Consider the following 24,157-nt stretch of genomic DNA (forward strand, 5'->3'; position numbering starts at 1 on the left):
AGGAGGGTGCAACTCAGAGCAGCTCACGCTGCCAGGAAGTGACACACCAGCCATCATGCCACCATTAGGTCTCTCACACCCAGTCCCAGCTCCCTTCTCTAGGGCTCAGAGCTGTCCCTGGCCTGGACCCCAAGTCCCCTTCCACTGGCATGACCTACTTCATCTCTATAAAACCACCACACTTTTCCCCAGTAAGCTCTCCACCCGGTGTGGGGCTCCAACTCACGACCCCTGAGATCAAGAGACGCACGTCCTCCGGCGGAGTCAGCCAGGCACCCCCCACCCACACTTTAGTCGGCTGTTGTTTTTACACTATTTCCCCCTCTACTCGCCTATCACGTGGCATTTTCTGACACCGCTTCTCCAGTTCCCCAACACCAACTGGCCCAACAATACAACTCAATTCTGACACTACCTGGAGACCTCACAGGTTAACTCGGTCCCACTTCAGATGCAGCCGCAAATGGGGCGCCCAGGCTGCCCACACTTCTCTCCGGTCAACCACAAATTCAAGGGTTTCTACAACACCCCCTCGGGTTCAATACTTTGCTAGAAGGGCTCACAGAACACTTTGCTTACGTTTACCGACTATAAAGGATACAACTCCCCAAACTAAAATGGAAGAGACGCAGGGGGCAAGGCTGAGGGGAGGGAGGTGCAGCGCCCCCAAACCCTCTCTGGGTGCATCGCCTCCTGGCACTGTGAGGTGTTCATCCAGAAGTTTTCCGAATCTCTGAATCCGGAGCTGGTATAGCCATGGCTCCCCAGCTACCGCCCCCTCCCCCCGCCGCCCCCCCCCCCCCCCCACCAGTCCCCTCGCCTCCTTGGAAGTCAGTGGGAAGGGTAAAAGTCCCACCCTCCAAACCTGTCCATTCTGGAAACTCTAGTGATCCCACCTCGTCACCTCATTAGCAGAAACTCACAGGGAATCAAACGGAATCACTGTGAACAAAAGACGCTCCTATCGGGAAATTCCAAGGCTTTTAGGGGACAAAACCCAGTTATTTCTTCTTATGCCACACATACGCTTCCTTCAATGTTGGAAGGACCAAAATTCTCCTCTTTATATTTAACCATCAACTCTGATGAAACGGACGCCAAATCTGCCTCTCAAAACAAGCTGCTTGTTCAATGTAGCAGTCTGATGCCTGAGCTCCCACGGGCGGGGCGGTTCCCAGACAGCCCCGTGCTCTGCGTCGGGTCAAGGGGCAGCTGGCCTGCGGTGGTGGGGCAAGGTCCAAGAGCTGAGCGGTGCCTGCTCCGTCTCGGGTGCCCCTCCCCTCTGGGCCAGGGAAACGCTAACGAGCATCCCAGACAACTCAGATGCTTCCTCCAGGATGGCCCCATCCTCAAGGTGGAGGCCACAGGCACCTGGCACTGCCCTGGGCCCCCACTACCCAAAGGCTGGGAGTGTTGAGGATGTTGGAAGAGCTTGGCAAGAACAGCTGTCGATGGCTCCTCTGTGGCTGGAAATCACATGTGGAAATAAAGTTACATTCACATCAGACTCCGATGAAGGTCCCAAACCAAATGTTAGCCTTGCCTTTAGAGCCAAAGGCATCTCCAGAAATATGTGGAGAATAGGCAAGACGACCCCAGACTAATACCCCACGTGGCCTGCGCGGTGACCAGTACCCCCAGGCAGCACCTGGTGTGCGGCTGAAAGAGAAACAGGGCGGCAGGTAATCCCCAAGCTCCCCAAGCAAGTCAAGGCCAACCAAGAGTCTGCAGACTACAGCGCAGTCCCAGGCCCGAGGTGGAAGAAGGGGGCGCCCCAAGGCCAGGTGCGTAAGGCCAGAGTCTACTCCCCACAAGTGGTATGCAGGACACCATGTCAGGAGACTGATTAGTAACCACGTATGGCTATTTATTTTATACAGGGCTCTGTACAAAATATTTACATATATTCTTTACAGAACAGTAAACCACCTGAAGGTAAAGGATAATGCTTTCCTCTCATTGGCAGGGGGAACCCTGATGTCAGCAAAGCCACAAAACAAACGAACCCCCTCCTTAGGCCATGGCGGGAGCATATGACACTTGCTTCCTGGCATCTAAAGGCCGTGGCCCTGGGATCCTGATCACATGCCCTCCTTCCCTCTTCCCCATCAATTCCTTCCAGGCCCCAGCGCCGGGGTAGCAGGCGTCCGTGCTGCCATCTGTCCCTAAAGATGACAGGGGACAAACTTGCTGGGGGGAGAAGACTGGGACTATCTGTCACATCACCACCTCGGGGGCCTAGAAGAATTTCCTTGGTCTTCAAGAAACCCCCACTGTCTAGATTAACCCACCCACATTACACTCGCCCCAAGTGGGGCTCCTGCTACAGAGAATGACCCATCACTTTGACCTTCTGTTTTAAAGTGCTTAGTGTCACTTCAAGTGACTTGGCGTAGACACCACTCCCCACTGCTCTGGGCCCGCTGGCTGCCTGGCACACTAAATGCCCTCCACTCTGTGGTCTGGGTACGCCGAGGGAGAGGACTTCTGGCATGTTCACGTTAAGAAAACACCTGCCAAGAGAACAGTGCCCCAGAGACCAGGGAAATGAAAGGACATTGCTGCTTCATACCATACGCCTCAACTCTTCAGAGCAGCAGAAGGCACTTTTGTTTTCAAGCCAGAGTTAATCTCAAAGAAACTTGGCTTCGCTTACGGGAAAAGCCGTCCAGGAAGGACCGAACGATCCATCTTGTCCCCTAAGTCCTGGAGGGTCCCCAAGAAGCTCAGGGAGGGAGCTGGCTGCTCTCGGCTTCCCCCAACCTCTGCAGGCTGCAGTGTGTCCCTTTCTGGTTGCTGACGAGTTTCCAGTGACATCTCCAACCAGGAGGGAGAGACCAGCAGTCGAGGGCATAAACTGAACCCCCCCAAATGAAGCCAGCGTGGTGAGCGGGTGCCTACATGGGAGCAGGAAAGTGGTCTGAGGGAAACAGGAAGGAAGGAAAGCTGGGCACGTGGGCACTCCGGAGGAGCGGGGCTGTTAGCACACAGCAACTTGAGCTCAAGTGAGGTGTTAAATAACTGGGGAGAAAGGAAGTTCAGGGTCTTAGAAGCTCATCCTTCTGATGAGAACTATTTTTCCCATGAAGGAACTATCATTTTTAAAGTGAGGGCACTTTACACGTTGGGTATGTGTAATTCTAAAAACAGTAATAAAAGTGTCCTTTAAAAGCAACATCATGTGGCGTGTGCAAGAGAACAGACAGGAAAAAAAGACACAAGGCAGGCAAAACCAGTTTGTATCTGGGCCCTACAACTTGATGTCCCTTCCTGTTCGACTGGAGATGCCCAAGTGCCTTCTAGGTTGAAAACAGGCAGGATTTACCTAGGAACCTAGTTCACGCCTGTCTGATCTCTGACCAGCTCCGCCAGCTAGCAGAGCTGCTCTTGAGAGGGGCCGGTCTTGGTCCCGGCCGGCAGCCTCTGTCCCTCGCCTTTGCTCCAAGGTCCGACTTCCTCAGCAGCGGCTCCCTCCGTCTCTGACCGGCCGCCGCAGACAGAACCGGAGGAGCCGCGAGGCGGGCGCTCGGTGGCCCAGCTTACTTACCACTGGGCAGCCGAGAGGGTCCCCAGGCACCAGGCCCAGCGGGTTCCCACAGCCGTGGGCAGCTCAAGAAACCCAGTTCCTCCAACACGAGAGGTGGCAGCGGGGGGGTGGGGGGGGTGGGGGGGGACGCTGAGTAACCCCCCCGGAAGGAGAGGAGTCCCGCAGCCAGGCCTCCAAGTGCTGGCGCCAGATGCCAGGCGGGCTCCCCTCTCGGCCTCTGAAGCAAAGGCAAACCACGGGCAGGGAGGGAGGGCCGGCAGGAATAGAAAACCCTTGACAGAAACCCTTTTAATAAAGGAAATTCCACCCCCTCCCAATCCTTCCATGGAAGGGTGAGACCTTAACGTCACGGAAGAGGAAGCGTCCTCTCTGGCGTCTAGGGGAAGAGCTGCAGTTGAAACTTCGGGGCCCACTCCAGGGCGCTCTTCACCACGGCCAGGGCGGCCGCTCCGAGCGCCACCGTCAGCCCCATCACCGCCAGTTTCACAAAGTGGTTGGTCCTTGGTTTGGTCAGGACGTCTTTCGTTCGCTCCTCAGGCCGCAGAAGGCCCCGAAACCGCTGCCGCAGCACCGTGTCAGGCCTCTGCTGGGCCGACGCCAGCTCGAAGTCTTTGAAGGTAGAGGCTGCCGTCCTGCAGAGGGAAGGAGACGGAAAGAACGAGATGGCGCGAAAGACGACAAGGAAAGGAAAACTGGATTATGAAAGAGGCTGAGGGCAGAGCCACCCCCTGCTTAGAAGGCTCTTCTTGATACAGACTCACGAAGACCCAAGTGGGGGTCCTGCTGGCGTAAGCTCAGATCTCTAGAAGCACGGCCCCGCCCTGTCCCCAGCAGACACGGTCTTCGCCGCTCCTGCTCACGTACGAACACCCCCGGTTCAACCGGAGCCTTGGCCTCACTCACCTCTCGGCCTGCTGCTGGGCAGCTGCATCCAGAGCCAGCTTGGACGGGGGAAACTGAACAAATAGGTCTCCGGCCCTACTGATCAGTGTCTCGTAGGGCAGGTCCTGAGGGATCTGGGACAACAGGTGGTGGACCGAGGCCATGTCGCAGTCGCAATCCAGGACCTCCTGCTCTCGATGCAACACGATCTGTGGGGAGCAAGGCCTTGCGTCAGAGACCAGAACATACGGGGCCTTCGCCGCTGGCACGTCATTCTCCTTAGCGATGAATTTAAATTGGTGACAGACTGGGCTGGCCCTGCACCTTCAACAAAGTCTCGTGCCCATCTAGGAAGCAATAACGCACGTATCTGAGTGCTTTTCCCGGTGAGCTGGTCCTTCCTACAACCGGCAAACTCCCACCCCGGGATGTGGAAGGCTGACCAATAAAATGAGCAAGGTTCTTTCGGGGGGAAGAAGAGGAAAGGGGTATCGGGGAGATGCCTGGAGCTCCAACACGGAAGAAATGGATCAAAGCAGTAGAAAGAACAGGCTTGCTCCCCTCCCCAAAACAGCGAAGGGTTCCCGTGTGCTTCCACTTCCACTCTGACCTCCACGATCCAGGCCCTCCTGACTGGAGCCCCCACCAAGCCACGTCAGTGTCCTCTTGTCATACCGCACCTCGCCTCTTCCCGAGTCTGGAGCTGCGGTCTATACCACTTCCGGAAGACCTCAACAGGAACACTGACCACCCCCAACGCACGCGAGCGTTTTAAAGGTTCAGAGGAGACATGCGGTCAACAGACTGGTTTCACTTGGTTCAACCAAGCATTTATCAAGCCTGTTTTACACAGAACCTTCGTTTCCCATGACACTCCCATTAACAATGCACGGAACGGTGTCCAGGGACGTCAGTCTGGGAAATGCTGTTTTTCCCATCTTTCCCTCGTCACCAGGTCTCCCTTGAGGGAAAATGATCGTGGACGGTGAACCTAGTTGCCGGCTCACGGCCTGTACTTACCACGGCTGCAAAGTAAATGGGCATCAGCGGGTGGCAGGCGAGGAAGAAGTCGTATAACCGCACAACGTGCCTGAAGTCAGACAGGACATGCCCAAACCAGGTGATGAGCCAGCTGAGGGCAAAGATAGTTCCCACCTCGGCACTAGGGACAAGGAAATCCAGATGTTAGGTTCCCTGCTGGGCTGTCCCTTCCCACTGTCGGGGGTGTCTTTGTCCTCCGCGCTTATGAGAAGAGTTTGGGAAAGACACTCTCTGGAAAATTCAGCCACCGAGGAATTCAGTGTCTTCTCACAAAATACAAAGTCCTTAAAACATACCCACCATCATGACACTAATACTATGATAGGGTACTGGTTGCCTTATCTCACTGGCTGTTTTCTTAATGGCCAAAAAATGTCATATACAGAAAGAAGTAGCTGTTTTCACAATGTACCATCATTTTCGTTCTGAGAAAGTCATATATCCGTCTGGGGGCACAGGCAATATACATATTCTCAGGCTTAAAGACATAATTGTATTAACTGTTCAGTTAAGAGATCACTGAAACACCTTAAGACACAGATATTATTTAAAAAAAAAAAAAAAAAAAGGGTGAGGTGCCGGTCAGACACATTGCCAGTTACACAGAAGAGAAAAAAGTCCCGTGAGATTTGCAAAGAAATATTTCTTCTCCTTGGTATCTGGTGAGTAAAACAACCCACAGCTGACTTTGTCTTTCACGCCTGGGCATCCCACAGTAGTTATGCAGTTCTCTGGTGGCAGTAACCTCAGAGTCTACCTCGGCACACGGACCTCACCGACCTCTCCTCACCCCTCACCAGATGTAAAGTCCTCAAGGGCCTGTGCTGTGACATCTCTTGTATCCCCACGGGAGCACGGTACCCCCCAAATGCTCCCAGAATGTACAGAACTGGATTATCCAGGTCGCTGGCAGACAGAAAGGACGACCTGAAGAACTTAACGCTCATCAACATACGATGATGGGGACACCGAGCCAGACTCGCGGGGAAGACACACGGGCCAAGAGAAAGCCGAAGGGGTGCGTCTGCGCGTGCACGGAGGGGCGTATATACCTCTGCATGAAGTCGTGGAGCTCTGGATTCACCTGGTCGATGATGGGCATCAGACAGTTTAATATGTGCTTGGTGTTGTCCATTGTGGGGTCCATGAAATCCCTAGAGGGAGACAATGCACTGAGCTCGGTCCGACCGGACACCCGGATCCGGGCTGAGGGGGCAGAACGGGGCTCCCACGCTGAAAACAATGAGCAGACACCGGGCCGAGGCATTCTCCCGGGAGCGGGGCGGGGGAGGGGCGGGGGGCCTCGGGCAGCGATCGCCTTCCTCCTCTGTTCCTCTGCACCGGTACCTGAGGTGGTGCGTGGACAATTTTTCTACCAGAGATGTCGCCAGCCCCTCGCCGACCACCAGCAGAAAGGTGACCACGATGTCATGGTAGCCCTGATAGTAGTGCAGCTGGGGGTTGCGTTCCAAGATGAGCAGGATGATGTCGATCAGCTCCTCCTGCAGCCCCTCCCTCTGTTCCTCTGGCATGCCTGCGGAGGGGGGAGGGGAGATGCACTTGAACACAGCAAGCAGCCTGGTAACCAGGAGGTTAGGACGGGCAGCAAAGGAGTTCCAAAGCGTTTAATTAAAAAACAAAAAACAAAAACAAAAAACCAAATTAGGAACAACTGGGCAACACACAGGAATCCATACACCATCGATACCACCTGGCACACGGGAAAGAGCCAGAGAGCAGCCACCTCACGGCGGGCGAGCCCGCAGACGCCGTCCTAACCAGGTCCCCGCAGCGGACACTGCCAGGGGTGTGGCTACGTGACGGCACCAGCCTCCTGATGTGCGCGCCAAGAACACAGGATCGCTTCCGTGGAATTCCCATCGAGAGCGCATAAACCCGGGGCGCCCGGGGGCTCAGTCGGCTGAGCGTCGGACCGGCTCGGGCCAGGACCTCAGGGCACGGGAGTTGGAGCCCTGCGTCAGGCTCTGCGCCGACAGCTCGGAGCCTGGAGCCTGCTTTGGATTCTGTGTCTCCCTCTCTGTCTACCCCTCCCTCACTTGTGCTCTCTCTCAAAAATAAATAAACAACAACAAAAAAAGCGCATAAACCTGAATCTAATCATAAGGAAATACTAGACAAGCCCAAACCGAGGGAAATTTTACAAAAATAACTGAGTCATAAAACACAAAGGAACTATTCCAGGTTAAAGAAGGCTAAAGAGAAACAATGACTAAATGGGAAATGAATGCATCTGTATCTCTTTTTCCTGTGAAGGACATTATTGCAGTAAACGGTGAGACCTGAATAAAATATACATGAGAAGCAGTATTTTTCAGTGTTACTGATTTTAATAAGTGCACTGTGATTATGTAAGGGCCTTGTTTTAGGAACCACACCTTGAAATATTTAGGGGTAAAGGGGCAGCAGGTCTGTAATTTATTCCTAAATAGTTCAGAAAAAAAAGTGTGTGTGTGTGTGTGTGTGTGTGTGTGTGTGTAAGAAAGACACAAAGCAATATGAAAACAGATATAGCAAAATGCTAACATATAAGGAAATCTGGGCAAAAGGTATCTGAGGAATTATTAGTCTTATTTTTGCAACTTTTCTATAGATATGAAACTACATAAAAATAAAAAATTTAAGAGTTGTGTGTTCCCCTCTAAGCCAACCTAAGCATCACAGGAATCTAACCTTTTTTCTTTTTTAAGTTTTTTTAATGTTTATTTCTGAGACAGAGCATGAGCGGGGGAGGGGCAGAGAGAGAGGGAGACACAGAATCCGAAGCAGGCTCCGGGCTCCCAACTGTCAGCACAGAGCCTGATGAGGGGCTTGAACTCACAGACCACGAGATCATGATCTGAGCCAAAGTCGGACGCTCAACCGACTGAACCACCCAGGCGCCCCCCCCTTTTTTTTTTAAGTTTATTTTTGAGAGAGAGAGAGAGAGAGAGAGAGAGAGAGATCGAACACATGCATGTGAGGCAGGGAGAGTTAGAGAGACAGGGAGAAAATCCCAAGCAGGCTCTACACTGTCAGCACAGAGCCTGACACAGGGCTCGAATTCCTGAACCATGAGATCATGACCTGAGCTGAAATCAAGAATCACGACACCTGACCAACTTAGCCACTCAGGCACTCCCCCAGGACTATATCTTGATCTAAGATATTCCAGAAACGGGGGAGCCTGCCTCAGGAGATAGTGCAGATAACGCAGCTGGTTCTGGCAGTGGTCAGTATGGCTCCTCTGCTCATGTGACTTTTATTTTTTTATTTTTTGGAAGTTTATTTATTTTGAGAGAGAGCGAGAGCTTGCATGAGTTGGGGAGGGGCAGAGAAGGAGCGGGGAGGAGAATCCCCGAGCAGGCTCTCTGCTGTTAGCTCAGAGTCTGAGTCGGGGCTCAAGAACCATGACGTTGTGACCACAGCCGAAACCAAGAGTCAGACCTTTAACCAACTGAGCCACCCAGGCGCCTCTCATGTGGCTTTTAGTATGAAAATGCCAAAAAAAAGCCCCTGGGTAGCAGGGTCGGTTAAGCCTCCGATTTCAGCTCAGGTCATGATCTCGCGGTTCGTGATTTCGAGCCCTGCGTCGGGCTCTGTGCTAACAGCTCAGAGCCTGGAGCCTGCTTTTGGGTCTCCCTCTCTCTCTGCCCCTCCCCTGCTTGCTCTCTCTCTCTTGCTCTCTCTCTCAAAAATAAACATTAAAAAAAATAAAAAAATAAAAAAATAAAAAAAGGAAAGAAAGAGAGAGATAGAGAGAGAAAGGAAGAAAGAAGGAAACTGCCAAAACGTGGCCTTGTGAGCTGCTTTGGAGGAGTGGCCCCAGCACTGCTCTCCCACACCATTAGCTCTTCCAGTTATGACAGACATTGAGAGAAAACAGTTCATGGAAGCGCCCAAACGACCCTGAACAAAGGGTTTAAGGTAAAAGCAAATTCATCTGTTGCTCGTGTTTACACCACCTCTTCTCAAAAAGGCATACTGTAAAAGATAAGCCAAAAAGAAAATGGAGCAGACCAGCTACAATGGTTAGGGAAAGTAATGAAGGAGGAGAGACTAACCTAAACTCTGAAGTTTCAGAGTAAGAGAGGTCGGCTAAGTTCAGAACAACACAGACACAAGAAGAATATGAAAGCACGTGGAAAGGTCAGCCCACACAAAGAGCCTCACGCACCATCGGTCCATAAACGGAAGAAGCAGAAAGGGTTCCAAGGAAAAGATTAGCTGGGGGGAAATGGGGCCTTGGCCCATGCGGTCTTATGTGGACCTGTAGCCTAGGGAAAGGGGACTGGGCCACGGGCACACGTTCTTCTCAAGAGCTACCGGCCACACAGGGATGGCGAGTGTCATCGCCTTGGAGCAAGGCTGCAAGGGGTGAAGAAGGCGCTTTAACGGGCAAAATCTGAGCCAGAGCACGGTTTTGGAAGAGGGAGGCAATGGGTTTAGAGGCTCTCGTCCCCTGCAGCAATTCTCCTTCCTCCCCAGACCTACGCAAAGGCGAGGCTGCCAGAGGGAGAGGATGGGATCAGAAGCACGAGGTCTGTCGCCCAGCTTCCTCTGTTGCGAAGACAGAGACCAGAGCCGGCCACTGTTCTCCTTCTCCCCAGCGTGGGAAGCAGTTTCTCAAACAGCCCCTTTAACCGCGCAGGGAATGGCCTCCCTTCCAGTCCAGGGACCCAACAGAGGCATGTGGGAGAAATCCCTACTTAGAAATCCAATCGGATGAAGGTATGCCTGGCTCTTGTTAGCGCCCACTGGTCAGCCAAGCTGCTCTTTAAAGCCAGACAATGGCTACAGCGGTCCCTACGGAGTCTCTCCCGTGGCTCTGAAGGGGGAAAAACCCCTAGGGTTTTCACCCACCACCTCTAGGCCAAGAGAAAGGACTTCTGGCTCAGACTTTGGCAGTGCGGGGTCTGAAGGTGACCCAGTCGTGAGTACAAGGTCCCCGACTGGGTCCCGCTGGGTGCAGTTGGGGCGGGAGCTCCTGGGGCGGCAAGACCGAGGGAGCACTTGCTTCTCACCGGGCGGGAAGCGCCGTAAGGACCGGCGGACGTCCAGCAGCACTTGCTGGTAGTCCTTGCTCATCTGCCGCAGGTCCTTCCCTGTGGGAGGAAAAGGAACGCGTTACCGCAGCAAAGTCTGAGAAGCCGGAGCAGGGACAAGAACATTCTGCTATGGCACCAAAGGCCGGGAGGGCACAGTTAAGCTTTTTCCTCAAGAGGACATATGACACAAGAGACAACATGGGGAGAGGAACCCCCAGGTTAGCTCCAAACCCGCTGTTTCATTCAAGCTAAAGTGACTGTAAGAGGAGGGACACGGACTGTCCAGGAGGCAACCCTGAGACAGAAGGAGCAGTGCACAAGGAGTCAGGAGGCCGGGGGCCTATTGGAGGCGGCTACCATGTGTCACCGGGGGACGGCCCTGAACTTCAAGGTCCACGTCTGTAAAATGGGGATATTTCCTTCCATATGCCCCTTTCAGGTTACTGCAAGGATCAGATGAGATCGTGGATGGGGAAACCACAGACATCTGTACAGCCTAGGGAGCACTGAGCCGCTCAGAAAGGAGTATTAAGATAAACGCACACAAAGAAGTACCTCACCTCTCTTGACCCTGAAATTCTAGGACTGAGTGCAAACAGGAGTGGGTACTTGTGTTCAGCTGCCAATCCAATACTGAAAATACCGTGGCAGCCTCTAGCTGCTGTATATACGCAGCAAGTGCACACTTTCCTCAACCAAACCGAGTGTTCTGTAACAAGTGCGCATTTCCATCACAACTACAATCGAAAGCTACCGAGGAGCAGGTGTAACACATCCCCACATACAGACTTCATCTTATAAAGATCTGGGAAGTTTGCGATCTGAGAGAAGGACATCATCTCAGGAGTAAAGAGTGTGAATATGGTGATGTAGCTTCCTTCCAACCCACAGCTGACTGCGCCGAGGCAGCCGGTTTCAAAGAGACGAACAAGAGGCGACTTAACACCCACTCGGCTGCAGTGTGCACCATGACACTGCGAGCTTTTGATCAGCAGAGGCTGTTCTAATCATCTCTAGTACCGGGCGCACAACAGGAGCACAAGGACCACCTGCCAAATGAGTGGAAGAATCTCCAGCACTGGACTTCTGCTATACACGGCAGGAAAGCCACCAGTGTTGAGTGAATGAATGACAAAGTGGATTGTACTTTCTTTGTACGTTGTGCTATATTCCAAGAAACTCCTTCGACTGCATGGGCCTTGCAAACTAGTTAAGGAACAGCTTTTTATACAGTTACAGAATTTGAGCTTTCAAAAGAATCTTAGTATTTCCCAACGAAGAAGTTTCGTTTGGCCTTGTTTTTCTTAAGGACCGGAGAAATATTCTCTCTCCCCATGGCCTAAAGTTTCTCAAAATGGAGTTCATTTGCACCAGAACCAGCTGGGGTGCTTGTTAAAATACAGATCCCTACAACCCACCTCTAAGTGAACACAGACCAGAATATAAACTCCCCCACTTAGCCGATAAAAGCTACCTATCAACCTCGTAAAAGCTCACTCCATGTTTGAAGAAAAGTCTTATCAGTTTGGCCTTATTTTCAGAGTGGGCCCAATTTTTAGCGTGGGCCCTAAAATTCTTCAGATTTACTCATCTACAACTGGTTTAAAATGAGCATTAAGAATGAAAGATCCTGAAATTCTTTTGTCCTCGCATCTTAGACAAGTTCCCCTCACAACCATTCCCCACCATTACCTGATATAGGAGGTGGGTCATTGGTATTGACATTGAGGAGCTTGGGCCACACTTTCTGCCTGATCTCATCAGTCAGGAGCCCTCCTTCACTGATAGCCATGCGTCTAAGGGCAGCCACGTCAGTGGGATCACTGTTCAGAGCCTGGTAAATCTCTGCCACTTTCTTTTTCCTTTTGGTGGTAAAGTCTGCAAAACAAAGGGGAAAAAGGCATTAGGCACGTATTCAGCATGTGTACATTTTCTGCGCAGGGCTCAATCTCCTTATTTGATTTGGGGTACAGGTAGATATTCTTAAAGTCCACCTACAAACATGTAATTAGCACATAATGTGCAAAACACTAAGGAGATATACCATGTAAGTAACAAGCAAGGAATTACAATTACAATAAGTGCTCATTAAACTCAGGCATATCTAACATTTACTGTTAATGTTTTAGGATAAGATAGAATAGGATAGTATAGTATAAGATAGGATAGGATAGGACAGAATAGAATACAATGCTTGTTCTTTCTTAATCCCAAACTTCACAGAACATATATATAATGGTTTTTCCTGTTTATATGCATATCGCCAAAATTCAATACTGCATTTTAAAATAAAACCACGAGACAAAAATTTCCCAGTTACATGCTAATACAACTGATAACATTTCAGAATTACGCAGAGACATTTTCTTTCTTTCTTTTTTTCCCCTAAGTTTATTTAAGAGACAGAGAGAGCGAGTGGGGAATGGGCAGAGACAGGGGAAAGAGAGTGCCCCCAAGCACATTCCACACTGTCAGCGCAGAGCCCGATGTAGGGCTCGAACTCACGAACCATGAGATCGTGACCTGAGCTGAAACCAAGAGTCCAATGCTCAACCAATGGAGCCACGCAGGCGCCCCTTTCTTTTTTTTTAAGCTCCACACTCAATATGGGGCTTGAACTCATGACCCCGAGATCAAGAGTTGCACAGTTTATTAACTGAGCCAGACAGGAGACCCTACATATTTTCAAAAACAGATCAAAGGGTATACTTGGGTCTCCAGCGTGGCTGGTGATAAGACAGGCATGATAGCTGCACACAAAGCAACTGTTTCCTGATGACCATATTAAGTAAGGGTGATGTTCTAAGCATCTTACATCCCTATGTGATAGTTTATTTATACACTGGCATTTTACTGTGTTTAAATTCCTTTTTAGGAAATTGGCTGAGATTTGTGGTTGGTGTGTATCATATTATAATTTTTCTATTGAAAATTATGTGGAGGGACACCTGGGTGGCTTAGTGGAAGCATCCGAATTGGGCTCAGGTCATGATCTCACGGTTCATGAGTTCAAGCCCCATGCTGGGCTCTCTGCTGTCAGCACAGAACCCACTTCAGATCCTCTGTCTTTCTCTGCTCCTCCCCTGCTGGTGTTCTCTCTATCTCAAAAATAAATACATCAACTTAAAAATAAATAAATAAATAAATAAATAAATAAATAAGCCATCTCTTTAGAAGAAAAAGAAAAGGAAAAGAAAATAACGCAAAAAACATGCTTTCACAATTTAATGTGGAATGCCTAACTTTTGGAACTGCGAACTGCAAACGCAAGTTAAACAAGACAATACCAAAGAGATGTTACAAAGCAGTGTACCATAATTGCCCCAAAAAAGGGATGTGCGGACACCAAGAGTTCAAAGAGACCGTTGTAGGTCAGGCTAACTTGAGAAGGCATTACCGGAGAGTGCAATTTCAAAAGGAAGGGGAGGATTTCAAGAGGCAGAGGGCAGGGTAGAGAGAAGAAAGGCCAAGAGATAAGAAACACAAGTCCCTTCCATCTAACAGTAAATTGACTCCTTAAAAAATGTTTATGTAGCAAATACAAGGTGCAAGACACTACACTTAATGTAAGTGGAAGGTAACACTGGAAGGAAGTTTGGGCTTTAGAGAAGATGAACGCTGGAAGTCGGTTAGGCTTTAGGAGGGCCACAAAGCCGCTCTCTCTCAACTATAAACATTAAAATTAAAAAAAAAGGGGGGGGGATGCCTGGGTGGCTTAGTCGGTTAGGCATCCAACTTCGGCTCAGGTCATGATCTCACAGCTCGTGAGTTCGAGCCCTGTGTCAGGCTCTGTGCTGACCGCAGGAGCCTGGAGTCTGCTTTGGATTCTGTCTCCCTCTCTCTCTAGCCCTCCTGGCTTGCGGCTTGCGTGCTCTAATATAAACATTTAAATAAAATTAAAATTAAAAAAAAAAAAAAGGAGAGCCACAAAGCAACTTTCGTGAGTAGTAGTTTATTCTGAGACAACAGTCTACAAACTGTTTCCAGGACAAAGACGCACATTATTAACACCAATGAAAGGTGGTCCTGGTAACGTACCTACCACAGTTGTGACACACTAACCACATAAACAGGTATCACTGCACTGCGGTCACATGTAACGGGAGGTGCAGCTACAAATGCAACACAGGTGACTCTTCACCCGGGGGAACCTGTCCTCCTGGCTAGACTGTATTTTCACCTAGTAGGATGACCGTCTGCTCCTGTTTGTCTGAGACATTCCTGGTTTGCGCCTAGAGTCCCAGGATAATCATCCACGTAAATCCCTCCTGCCAGCTGCACTCTCAGAAATGTCCCAGTTTGGATGCTCAGTTAAATGGTTACTCTACCTAGAAATCATGAAAAAACAAGTCCCAATGCCCTCTGTTAGCAGAGCACCTAGCTAGTCAGACGTTTGTTTATAAGGTGCTTCAAGTTCTTGGCTTGAGTGTGTGTCCGTCTGTCCGTCCGTCCGTCCTTCCTTCCTCCCTTCCGTCTCCCCAGCCACTCATTAGTCTATCCATCCATGTATCAGTCCATCACCCAATGAGCATCTACTGGTAGTTAAGCACCACACTGGGATAAAAAGATGAATATGACCCCTCAGCCTTTGAGAGGCTCACGTTGGGGAGGAACACAATTATTATAGAACAGAATCATGACGAATTATGAAAATCCAGAGGAAAGAATGCCTACTCCTGGGGCAATCAGGAAAGGCTTCAATGAAAATATATTCTGCCACCTTCTTAAAGCAAATTTTGCACATGGAAGACTGTGCTGGAGAGCATTCCAGGCGGAGGAAAGAGTACGTGCAAAGACCTTATCACATGAGAGAAACACCATGTCCAGAAAACACAGAGAGAGTCTGTGAGGCTCAAGTGTTAGGTAAAGAGAGAAAACAGAACCTGGGAGGACTGCAGGAAATGTGGGTCATAAATGAGTCTGGGTTTTATCCTGCACTCAAGAGGAAGACAAGGAAGGAATTTTAAACTATGGGTCAAAGGGCCATCCTTTGGAGGAGAAGACATGTAGACATGTGGAAGAAAAGAAGACTTTTTTTTTTTTTTTTAAGTTTATGTATTTATTTTGAGAGAGAGGCTGAGCACACAAGCAGGGGAGGGGCAGAGAGAGGGGGAAGAGAGAGAATCCCAAGCAGGCTCTGCACCACCAGCACAGAGTCCAATTGGGGCTCAGACCCATGAACTGTGAGATCACGACCTGAGCCGAAGTCAAGAGCCAGACGCTTAACTGACTGAGCCACCCAGGAGCCCCAGGACTTTTTTTTTTTTTTAATGTTTATTTATTAAAAAAAATTTTTTTAAATATTTATTTATTTATTTATTATTTTTTAAATTTTTTTAACATTTATTTATTTTTGAGACAGAGAGCATGAACAGGGGAGGGTCAGAGAAAGAGGGAGACACAGAATCTGAAACAGGCTCCAGGCTCTGAGCTGCCAGCACAGAGCCCGATGCGGGGCTCGAACCCACGGACCGTGAGATCATGACCTGAGCTGAAGTCAGCGCTTAACCGACTGAGCCACCCAGGCGGCCCTAAATATTTATTTTTGAGAGAGAGACAGAGACAGAGTGTAAGCAGGAGAGGGGTAGAGGGAGAGAGAGACACACACACAGAAATCTGAAGCAGGCTTCAGGTTCCCAGATGTCAGCACGGAGCCCGACATGGGGTTCGAACTCACGAACTGTGATCACGACCTGAGCCGAAACCAGATGCTTAACCGACTGAGACACCCAGGTGCCCCGAAAAGAAGACTTTTTATATAACAACATAGGCTGAAATGAAATATGGCAGGGATTGGATTAAGTTCTGGCAAAGAAAGAAAAAGCAGCAGATATTTTATATATATATATTCCCCCCCCCCCCCCCCCAATTTAGAGTGCCCTTGTACTTTCTACACATCACAAACTAAGAACACTTAGAATGATAACACTGAATGCTGCCTGAGGTAAACTGACATTTAGAAATCTTGTTAACCTACTTGTTAAGAGTGTGGAAAGATTTCCTCAATTTGTTTAGATATCTATCCATATCACCCCTCTTCCCAAGTAAGCTGCTTGGCAATCTGAGGGAAAGGAAAACTGTTGCTAGTAACTTGGGGGAAATAACACTGTCTGCAATCAGCCAGATTCCCATTATGCTTTGGCAAATAATCTGCCAGAACTTTAACTAATTCGGAACCACAGCTCCAACACTTATCTCTCCTAACACTCTACTCTGATTTTGTTTTTAATCCTGCATTTCAAAATGCACTCCTGTCTTCTTGGTTTTTGGCACTCTGTGGGAACCCAACAAATATGTGCAGAATAAAATAAATAATTTAGCTCAGCCACTGCTCCTCTGGAAAAACTGGCCTACAGCAAATGACATTCTTTTTCCCCATGCTCCTGTTAAGAACGGGCTCACTGCACAACTCTACCATAGATTTCTAGACTCTTTGGCCTTTTTCTAAAGTTACTGGTACTTCCCAGAGTAGGATACTGCTCCAATGTGGACTTGAGCTGCTGTCTGTTCAGGGTCCAATATCAAAGGCACGCCTGTGTGTGCCACTCCCCTCCTTCAACAAATATTTACTGCACCTAATATATAGGCTCTCGTTGTGATGTAAAAAAGGAGAAAACAGAAAACTCAAGTGAATTGCAGATGGAGAAAGCACAGAGTGATAAGGTCAACTGCTAAGCTACACAACAAGGAAGAAAAGGTTAGTGGTGTCAGCTAAACAGCTAATTTCACCTCAGAGAGAAAAATCATAGTCCTATTCTGGGGATGTGCAGGAAAACACCGAGGTTTAACATCTACGATCTACTTTAAGAGAAATTTTATGTATGGATTTTGGGGTGAGACACACATTGCTACACTTGAGACATCTGCATATAGGTCATCCAAAGTCCCTTGAATCCTTTCTTCTCCAGTTTCGTTTTGCCCCCACTTAAAAGAGAGATGTATTATATATATATTCTGAAGCTGATACTTTCCAAATTCCTTTACAGTAGAGGTCTTGGCTATCATAACCATGACAGAGTGAAGTAACTATCCTACAATTGGCTGCAAAATGTAAGACACTGCTATTAAAAAAAAAAAAAAAAAAAAAAAAAGCCTGATATCTGAAAAGTAATTCCCTCAACAAGGAGGGAACAATGATGTAAGTACTATTTGACCTGTTCTCCGTGAAAATTATTTTAATAAGAGAATTGAAACAGTGATTCTTAACAGTTCAGAGAAGGATGGCTGAACCCATTACTTTCTCACGCCTCTCTCAACTCTGGCTGCAGAACCCAGGTAAAGATCCTCCGAGCAATAAGTATCTCCCAAAACCATCTGATATATACAGATGGTATATTAAGATATATCTTAATATACAGGGAAAGGACAATGAGAAAAGATAAACAAACACTAGCTATGCTTCCTCTAAAAGTTTTTCCATATCAGCACAATACATGTTAGTGACTTAGATGAGGTAAATGATGCTAGACACTTAATAACGAAATCTGTGTGAGAGTACAAAATTCCATACTGATTATTCGGTTTAAGTTTGCATATCAAGAATGCTTTAGTCTTCTTTTTTTTTTTTAAGTAAACTCTACCTCCTCAAACTCACGACTTTGAGATCAAGAGTCTCATGCTCTACCGACTGAGCTAGCCAGGCACCCTGAGAAAGCTTGACAGTTTTTAAACAGAAGTCAAACTCAAATCAAGCCACGCTAGCCTTAATCAAAACAACGGAAGACACGGCCAGAGGGGATAGAGAGTCCCCCTAAACAGACACGCCCCTGCCCCATCCCTTGAACTCCTAATGTTGACACTGGAAAATAACTTAAAGTTTTATGTTTGAACTTCATATCTGTACCAGATAAAGACAGTGGGAGAGGAACACCTTACCTTACTTGGAGTAAGGTTCCTATTAAAAACAAAAGAAAACAAAGTAGCCTCTGTTTCTGGAAGTCCTAATTAGTTTCAACAAACAGTACCCAAATTAGCAGAGATCCATTAACTACCTGAAACATGAAGACAAGCATGTATTAAGAAAGACTGCTTTACCCTAACAATAAAGAAAAAATATTCTAGAGAGTAAACCACTCTGATCGTAAAGTCTACAAAGGGGGGCTTCCAGTATTAGTAACTTTGCCACCAAGTCTCCAATAGGATTAAAAACAGAACAAAAACATTTAACAAAAACAAAAACTCTCATCTCTAAATTCCTCCCATTCATCCAGAGAAGCAAAACATCAAGGAAACTAGGTCTCACAACCTAGGCACAGCCACACGATATAACAGGTCACAAAACCCATACTACTCGGGGCACTACTACGCCATGAGGACAGATGCCAGTCATACTAAAACACCAGCAAAGGGTTGACAAAGGCCAAAGAGCCCAAAGAAATAATACGAGTGAGCTCCACTTCCATCCAGGATTAGAACAGGAGAAAAAGAAAATAACAGAAAATGAGCCCAGAGAAACAAAATGTGGACACCAGGTGCTTCACCAAAAATATGGGTTGAATACGTGGTTGGTTCTATTCTGGGCAGCGCCCATCAGAGGACGGAAAGGTGGGAAAGTCACCTTAGTCTTAGGGGAAAAAGAGATTATTTTATTCGGTACAGAGTAAACGTGAATAATTTTAAGTGCCGTATTTTAACTGTACGTAAAACGTATTCAAAACCAGTGCACAATGAAACCATGGTTTCACAGAAATTACTGCTTGGTATGAAACTATGAAAATCTGGGAGAATCGCTTTCTCCTACAAAATTAAGTAACATTCAAATAGGTGGCACAGGATTGAGGCAGAAAGTAGATTAGTGGTTGCCAGGAGCTGTGGAGACTGGGGAATGGGGAGTGATGGATTTCTTTTGGGAATTAGAAACGTCCTGGAATCAGACAGCGGCTATGATTGCACAACACTGTAAATGTGCTAAGAACCAGTGAACTGTACATTTTAAAAGGCTGGATTTTTATGGCAATTAAAACAAATAGGTGGTACACGTACACCGCGTAAATCAAGCGGGTGAGCGATGAATGAAGTTTGGGAAACTTGCCTTACAACTAGGGAGGAGGCACCAGGAGCGTGCGGACGTGGCCGGACAGCCTCGGGCCGGGGGTGGAGGCTTGGCCTCAGTTCTCCGGGAGACCCAATTCTCTCCAGACGTGACGAAGCCGGACCAGATTCCCCCGCCCTTCCTTCGCACAGGGGACGCGAGTCTGCCAGCAGGGTTCCTGTGGTCTCAGCATCCGCTGGCTCCCCAGTTCCAGGATCGCTTCCCTTTCAGACGTGACCGGGCCCATCACCCTTTTCCTCTCCCGCCGTCCCGACCCCGGCCCGCGGCGCTGGGCGCACCCCGCGCGGTCCCTCGGGCCCCTCCTGGACGCCGCCTGCGCCCGGGGCCGCTCCTCCGACAGCTGTTCCTTGCCTCCCCGCTTCTCCACCCGCAGGGCCGCCCCTGCCCCTCGCGCCGTCCCCGAAGGCCGCTCCTCGGCACCCCCGCCGGCTTCCGTACCTGTCTTCTCGGCGCCGCCGTCCCAGCGGCTGGAGGTGGGGCCGTCGCCTTGCGCACTCCGGAGGGCCATGTCCCGGGGGCCCGGGCCCGGGCCCGAGCCCCGGCTGGTGGCAGAGCCGAGAGAAGACGCGGCTATGGCCGCGGGACCCAGCGCCGGCTCCGCCGGACAGGGTAGGGATCGGTCAGCCCGCGGCGCGCAAGCGCGCAGGCGCGCAGGCGTCCGCGCGGGCCCCGCCCCCGCGCCTGCACGTGACCAGCCGCTACGCTAGGCCGACGGCGGTCGGGGGACACGCGCGCGGGCGCCCTAAGCGGCGAGAGGAAGCGCGCGCCCCGGAGTTCTAGCCGAGCTATAGCGCGCGGCACACTTGAGTGGGTGTGTACGGGACCAGATTTTGTCATTTCTTTTGCTTTTCCTATCTGTAAAATGATAATGATGATAAAAGTACTGTCTTAACCAGGTCTTTGAATATAGAAAATCCCAGAAACCGAGACTCGTGATTGAGTGTAGAGCACAGGGACACAGCTCAATTCTTGCCTGCGGGAGTGATGGGACCGAGACAGGCTCTCCTGCCCGTCATAGCTCTAGGGCTAAAGTGTGTGGTCCTAGCAAGGCTTGGGCCAACTTTGATGCTCTGTAAAACAGGGGGGTGGCTGGCTCTCAGGGAAAAGGGAAAGGGAAAAGCTACTGTCAAATGCTCAGCAACTGGAACAAGGTGTCCCAGAGGAGGTAACCAGTTCTTGTCTCAGGCTGGTTCCTCATCTCTGGGCAGCACATTGTCTAACTACAGTTCATCACCGTGAAGCTCTAAGTGAGAGCAGGACCAGGAATGCCAGCCTCATAATTCCCCATGCCTACTCTTTTTGAAAGGAGCACTAGGTGGTGAACGAGAATTTTTAAAAAGCCTTCCCGGGCCAATAGAAAACAGCCTGTCGTTTGAACATTGTGATGGCCAATGCCCATTGCCCTGTGGCCTGGGCTTGGAACCTGTAGGTAAGCCAGGGCCTGCTAGACTGACCTGCCACAGGGCCCAGGACAGCGGGAAGTATGAATATCTTGAAAGATCCTAAATCACAAAATAGAGATGGAACGCATTTCTTTGTCCAACAACTATTCGTGGTCCTTACCCAGACCAGGCCAGTGTTGGGACCCCAAATAACGAAGCTTTGTTCTCTGCTCTCCGGGACAGCTCAAGTTGGTAGGGGAGGTGGACTCAACTTACAAGAGATAACGAGTTCTAGGAAAGGGGGAAAGAAGCTTAGAGGGTTATAGAAGCCCAAGGAGGGGCATCAGCCACACACAGAGGCAGGAGAGGGTGATGAAGAAAAATTTCCTGGGGTGGTGATTTCTGTTTATTTAGATGATGAACAGCAGGATTAAGTCAGTTGATGTAGGGAAGAGCATTCTAGGCTAAGGAAACAACTAAGCAAACCATAGCCTAGAAATGAAGTGGTTTAATGTTCTTTCTTACAGCATAGTATGATAGGGAAGTGGACTTTGGCAGTGGTGAGGGCAGAGAAGTGTGCATGGGGCAAGTCAGTAGGACCTCTTTTTTTCTTTTTTTTTAATTTTTTTTTTAACATTTATTTATTTTTGAGACAGAGAGAGACAGAGCATGAACAGGGGAGGGGCAGAGAGAGGGAGACACAGAATCTGAAACAGGCCCCAGGCTCTGAGCTGTCAGCCCAAGCCCGACGCGGGGCTCGAACTCACAGACCATGAGATCATGACCTGAGCCGAAGTCGGACGCTTAACCGACCAAGCCACCCAGGCGCCCCGAGTAGGACCTCTTAAACCATACTTGAGTTTGGACTGGATGCAGTCAGCAGGGTGGGATTAAAGAATTTTCACAATCAATGTGGTCCTTAAAGCCATCTAGATTAATCCTCATCCCCAGTGTAAGAATCACCTCCACTTATCCATACAACAAATGTTTATGGAGCCAGGTTGTGAGCTGGGATGTAGAATGACGAATATTCATTCAGTTTTTTAGCTTCTGATGGGGAAGAGAGACAAGTAACCAGGTAATTGTAAAGCCAAGTGAAAAGAGGTCAGACAGGAAACAACCTTGAAGTCTAGTAGAACATGGAAAATCCCAGAAACTGATTCATGACTGAGTGTAAGGCACAAGGGCATCAGGTGTCTGTGGTATGCAGAATTCTAAAGTGGTCCCCAAGATTCCCACTCCATGGTGTACGTGGCTGAATAATCCCTTCCCTTTGAGTGTGGGCAGGACTTGTGGATATGATGGGTTTTTCTCTCATGAATACATAATGTTACACGGCAAAGGTAAAGGGATGATGCAGCCATAATGAAGGTTCCAAATCAGTTGACTCTGAAGTAGTCAAAAGGGAAATTGGCCTGGGTGGACTTCATCACAGAAGTCCTTCAAAAGAAGGTGCAGGCCTTCCTGCAGGAGAAAGTCAAAGCAGCAGAGACATTCTCTTGTTCACCTTGAAGACGTAAACTTCCATGCTGCGGAGAGGGACACATGGCAGGGAGGCGAGCAGCCTCTAGGTAGGGAGGGGCTCGGTTCTACACCACAAGGAACTGAATTTGGCCAACAGTAAGCTTGAAGAGGACCCTGAGCCTCATTTGAGATCAGAGACTTGGTGGGCAGCTTGATTTTAGACTGGTGAGACCCAGGGCAAAGGACCCAGCTAACCCACACTCGGATGCCGGAACCGTGGGAAAGATAATACATTTGTGGTACTTTGTTACACAGCAAGTGACTGAAAATCGCAGCCCAAACAAACTCAGGCCAAAAGCCTTATTGGCTCACAGAACTGAAAGGTTCTTGCCCTTCTGTGTCCTCTCTCCATCTCTCAGCTGCTCGCCCCTTCCTGTTGACTGCACTCACCTACAGGTCTTGGGTCACAACAGGGCTCTGGCAGGGTCTCACGTACTTCTACGTCTGACTCTGTGAAATAACAGTGGATTTGTCTTTGTCCCAGAATTTCCGAGAACAGCCAGAACATGTCCCATTGGTGCTGCCACCTGCCTGGGCCTGGACCAGTCACTGTGGCCTCTACATGCTGATTGGTTAGGCCTGAGTCTCCTGCTCCACCACTAAGCCAGGGTGGAACCCTGTACCAAACTCTGGGGCTGAGAGTGGGAAAGAGATGGAGAGACTAATTTTAGTGATTGACCTCGGATTTACAACACACGTCTTTAACCAGTTTGCCTTCAAAGGATATCCTGCTTCGTGTACAGTATAAGGCCTTAAAAAAGTGGATTCCCATTTCTTCCCTTCTGTTCTTCATGCTGTGGTCATATACTTTATTCTTTATTACTAAAAAAAATTTTTTTTAATGTTTATTTTTGAGAGAGAGAGAGAGCGTGCGACTGAGCACGAGTCGGGGAGGGGCAGAGAGAGAGAGAGAGGGAGACACAGAATCCGAAGCGGGCTCCAGGCTCTGACCTGTCAGCACAGAGCCCGACGTGGGGCCCAAACCCCACGTGGGGCCATGAGATCATGACCTGAGCTGAAGTCGGCCGCCTAACCGACTGAGCCACCAGGCGCCCCTATTCCTTAAAAAAAAAAATAAAACTATGTTTATTCATTTTCGAAAGACAGAGACGGAGTGCAAGGAGGGGAGGGGCAGAGAGAGAGGGAGACACAGGATCTGAAGCAGGCTTCAGGCTCCCAGCTGTTAGCACAGAGCCCGACGCGGGGCTCAAACTCCCGAACCTCGAGATCATGACCGGAGCCGAAGTCGGACGCTCCACTGACTGAGCCACCCAGGTGCTCCTGTTCTTTACTACTTTAAATCCCTTCCTTCTCTTCCCCTTCTCCCACCCCTGGCCCCCACCCTGCACTTGCAGAGAACTACTTAACTACATTCTGTCACTAGAGATTAGTTTGCATTTTCTAGAATTTTACGTGGATGAACTCAAACAGTACATACTTTTGTCTGGCTTTCACTCAGAGTTATTTCAAAACCAATCCATGTTATTGGAGAAGGTTATTCCTTTTATTGCTCAGTATTTCATTGTACAGATATACCACCATTCATGTATACATATTTTTTATTTTTACATTCGCTATAAATACACATTCTAAAGGGTGGCCCATGAGTCAAGAATGGCTTTAAAACAATTTTAAATGATTTGGGGGAGAAAGTCAAAAGAATTAACTTGTAGCACATAAACAT

At 49.1% G+C, this 24,157-nt stretch overlaps 1 protein-coding gene across 2 annotated transcripts; it reads right to left on the reverse strand.

Annotated features, from left to right (window-relative positions):
• Positions 1–1,041: 1,041 nt before the first annotated feature.
• TBC1D20 (TBC1 domain family member 20) lies at positions 1,042–20,221 on the reverse strand. 2 transcript variants are annotated; one of them, XM_042931357.1, is made up of 9 exons: positions 20,006–20,221; positions 12,208–12,393; positions 10,492–10,572; positions 6,818–7,004; positions 6,523–6,624; positions 5,450–5,591; positions 4,451–4,638; positions 3,887–4,179; positions 1,042–1,466 (listed from the first exon to the last, which is right to left on the reverse strand). In XM_042931357.1, the coding sequence occupies exons 1-8, from the start codon at positions 20,073–20,075 to the stop codon at positions 3,924–3,926; spliced, it is 1,212 nt and encodes a 403-aa protein (XP_042787291.1). In that variant the 5' UTR covers positions 20,076–20,221; the 3' UTR covers positions 1,042–1,466; positions 3,887–3,923. The 2 variants fall into 2 exon arrangements, with proteins under 2 accessions (XP_042787291.1, XP_042787290.1); XM_042931356.1 differs by lacking the exon at positions 1,042–1,466 and having other exon boundaries at positions 3,821–4,179.
• Between the last annotated feature and the right edge of the window lie 3,936 nt (positions 20,222–24,157).

Source organism: Panthera leo, chromosome A3 (genome assembly GCF_018350215.1).
Source record: "Panthera leo isolate Ple1 chromosome A3, P.leo_Ple1_pat1.1, whole genome shotgun sequence".
In the NCBI taxonomy this organism is placed as follows: Eukaryota; Metazoa; Chordata; class Mammalia; order Carnivora; family Felidae; genus Panthera; species Panthera leo.

What these genes read in the sequence shown, in the direction of transcription:
- TBC1D20 (XM_042931357.1), bottom strand. Translation starts at nt 20,075, where the DNA reads ATGGCCCTCCGGAGTGCGCAAGGCGACGGCCCCACCTCCAGCCGCTGG. An exon ending in CTTACGGCGCTTCCCGCCCG is followed by an intron (nt 7,005 to 10,491) that starts GTGAGAAGCAAG and finishes CCCCCTCCGCAG; the next exon opens with GCATGCCAGAGGAACAGAGG. An exon ending in CTCCACGACTTCATGCAGAG is followed by an intron (nt 5,592 to 6,522) that starts GTATATACGCCC and finishes CCTTGTCCCTAG; the next exon opens with TGCCGAGGTGGGAACTATCT.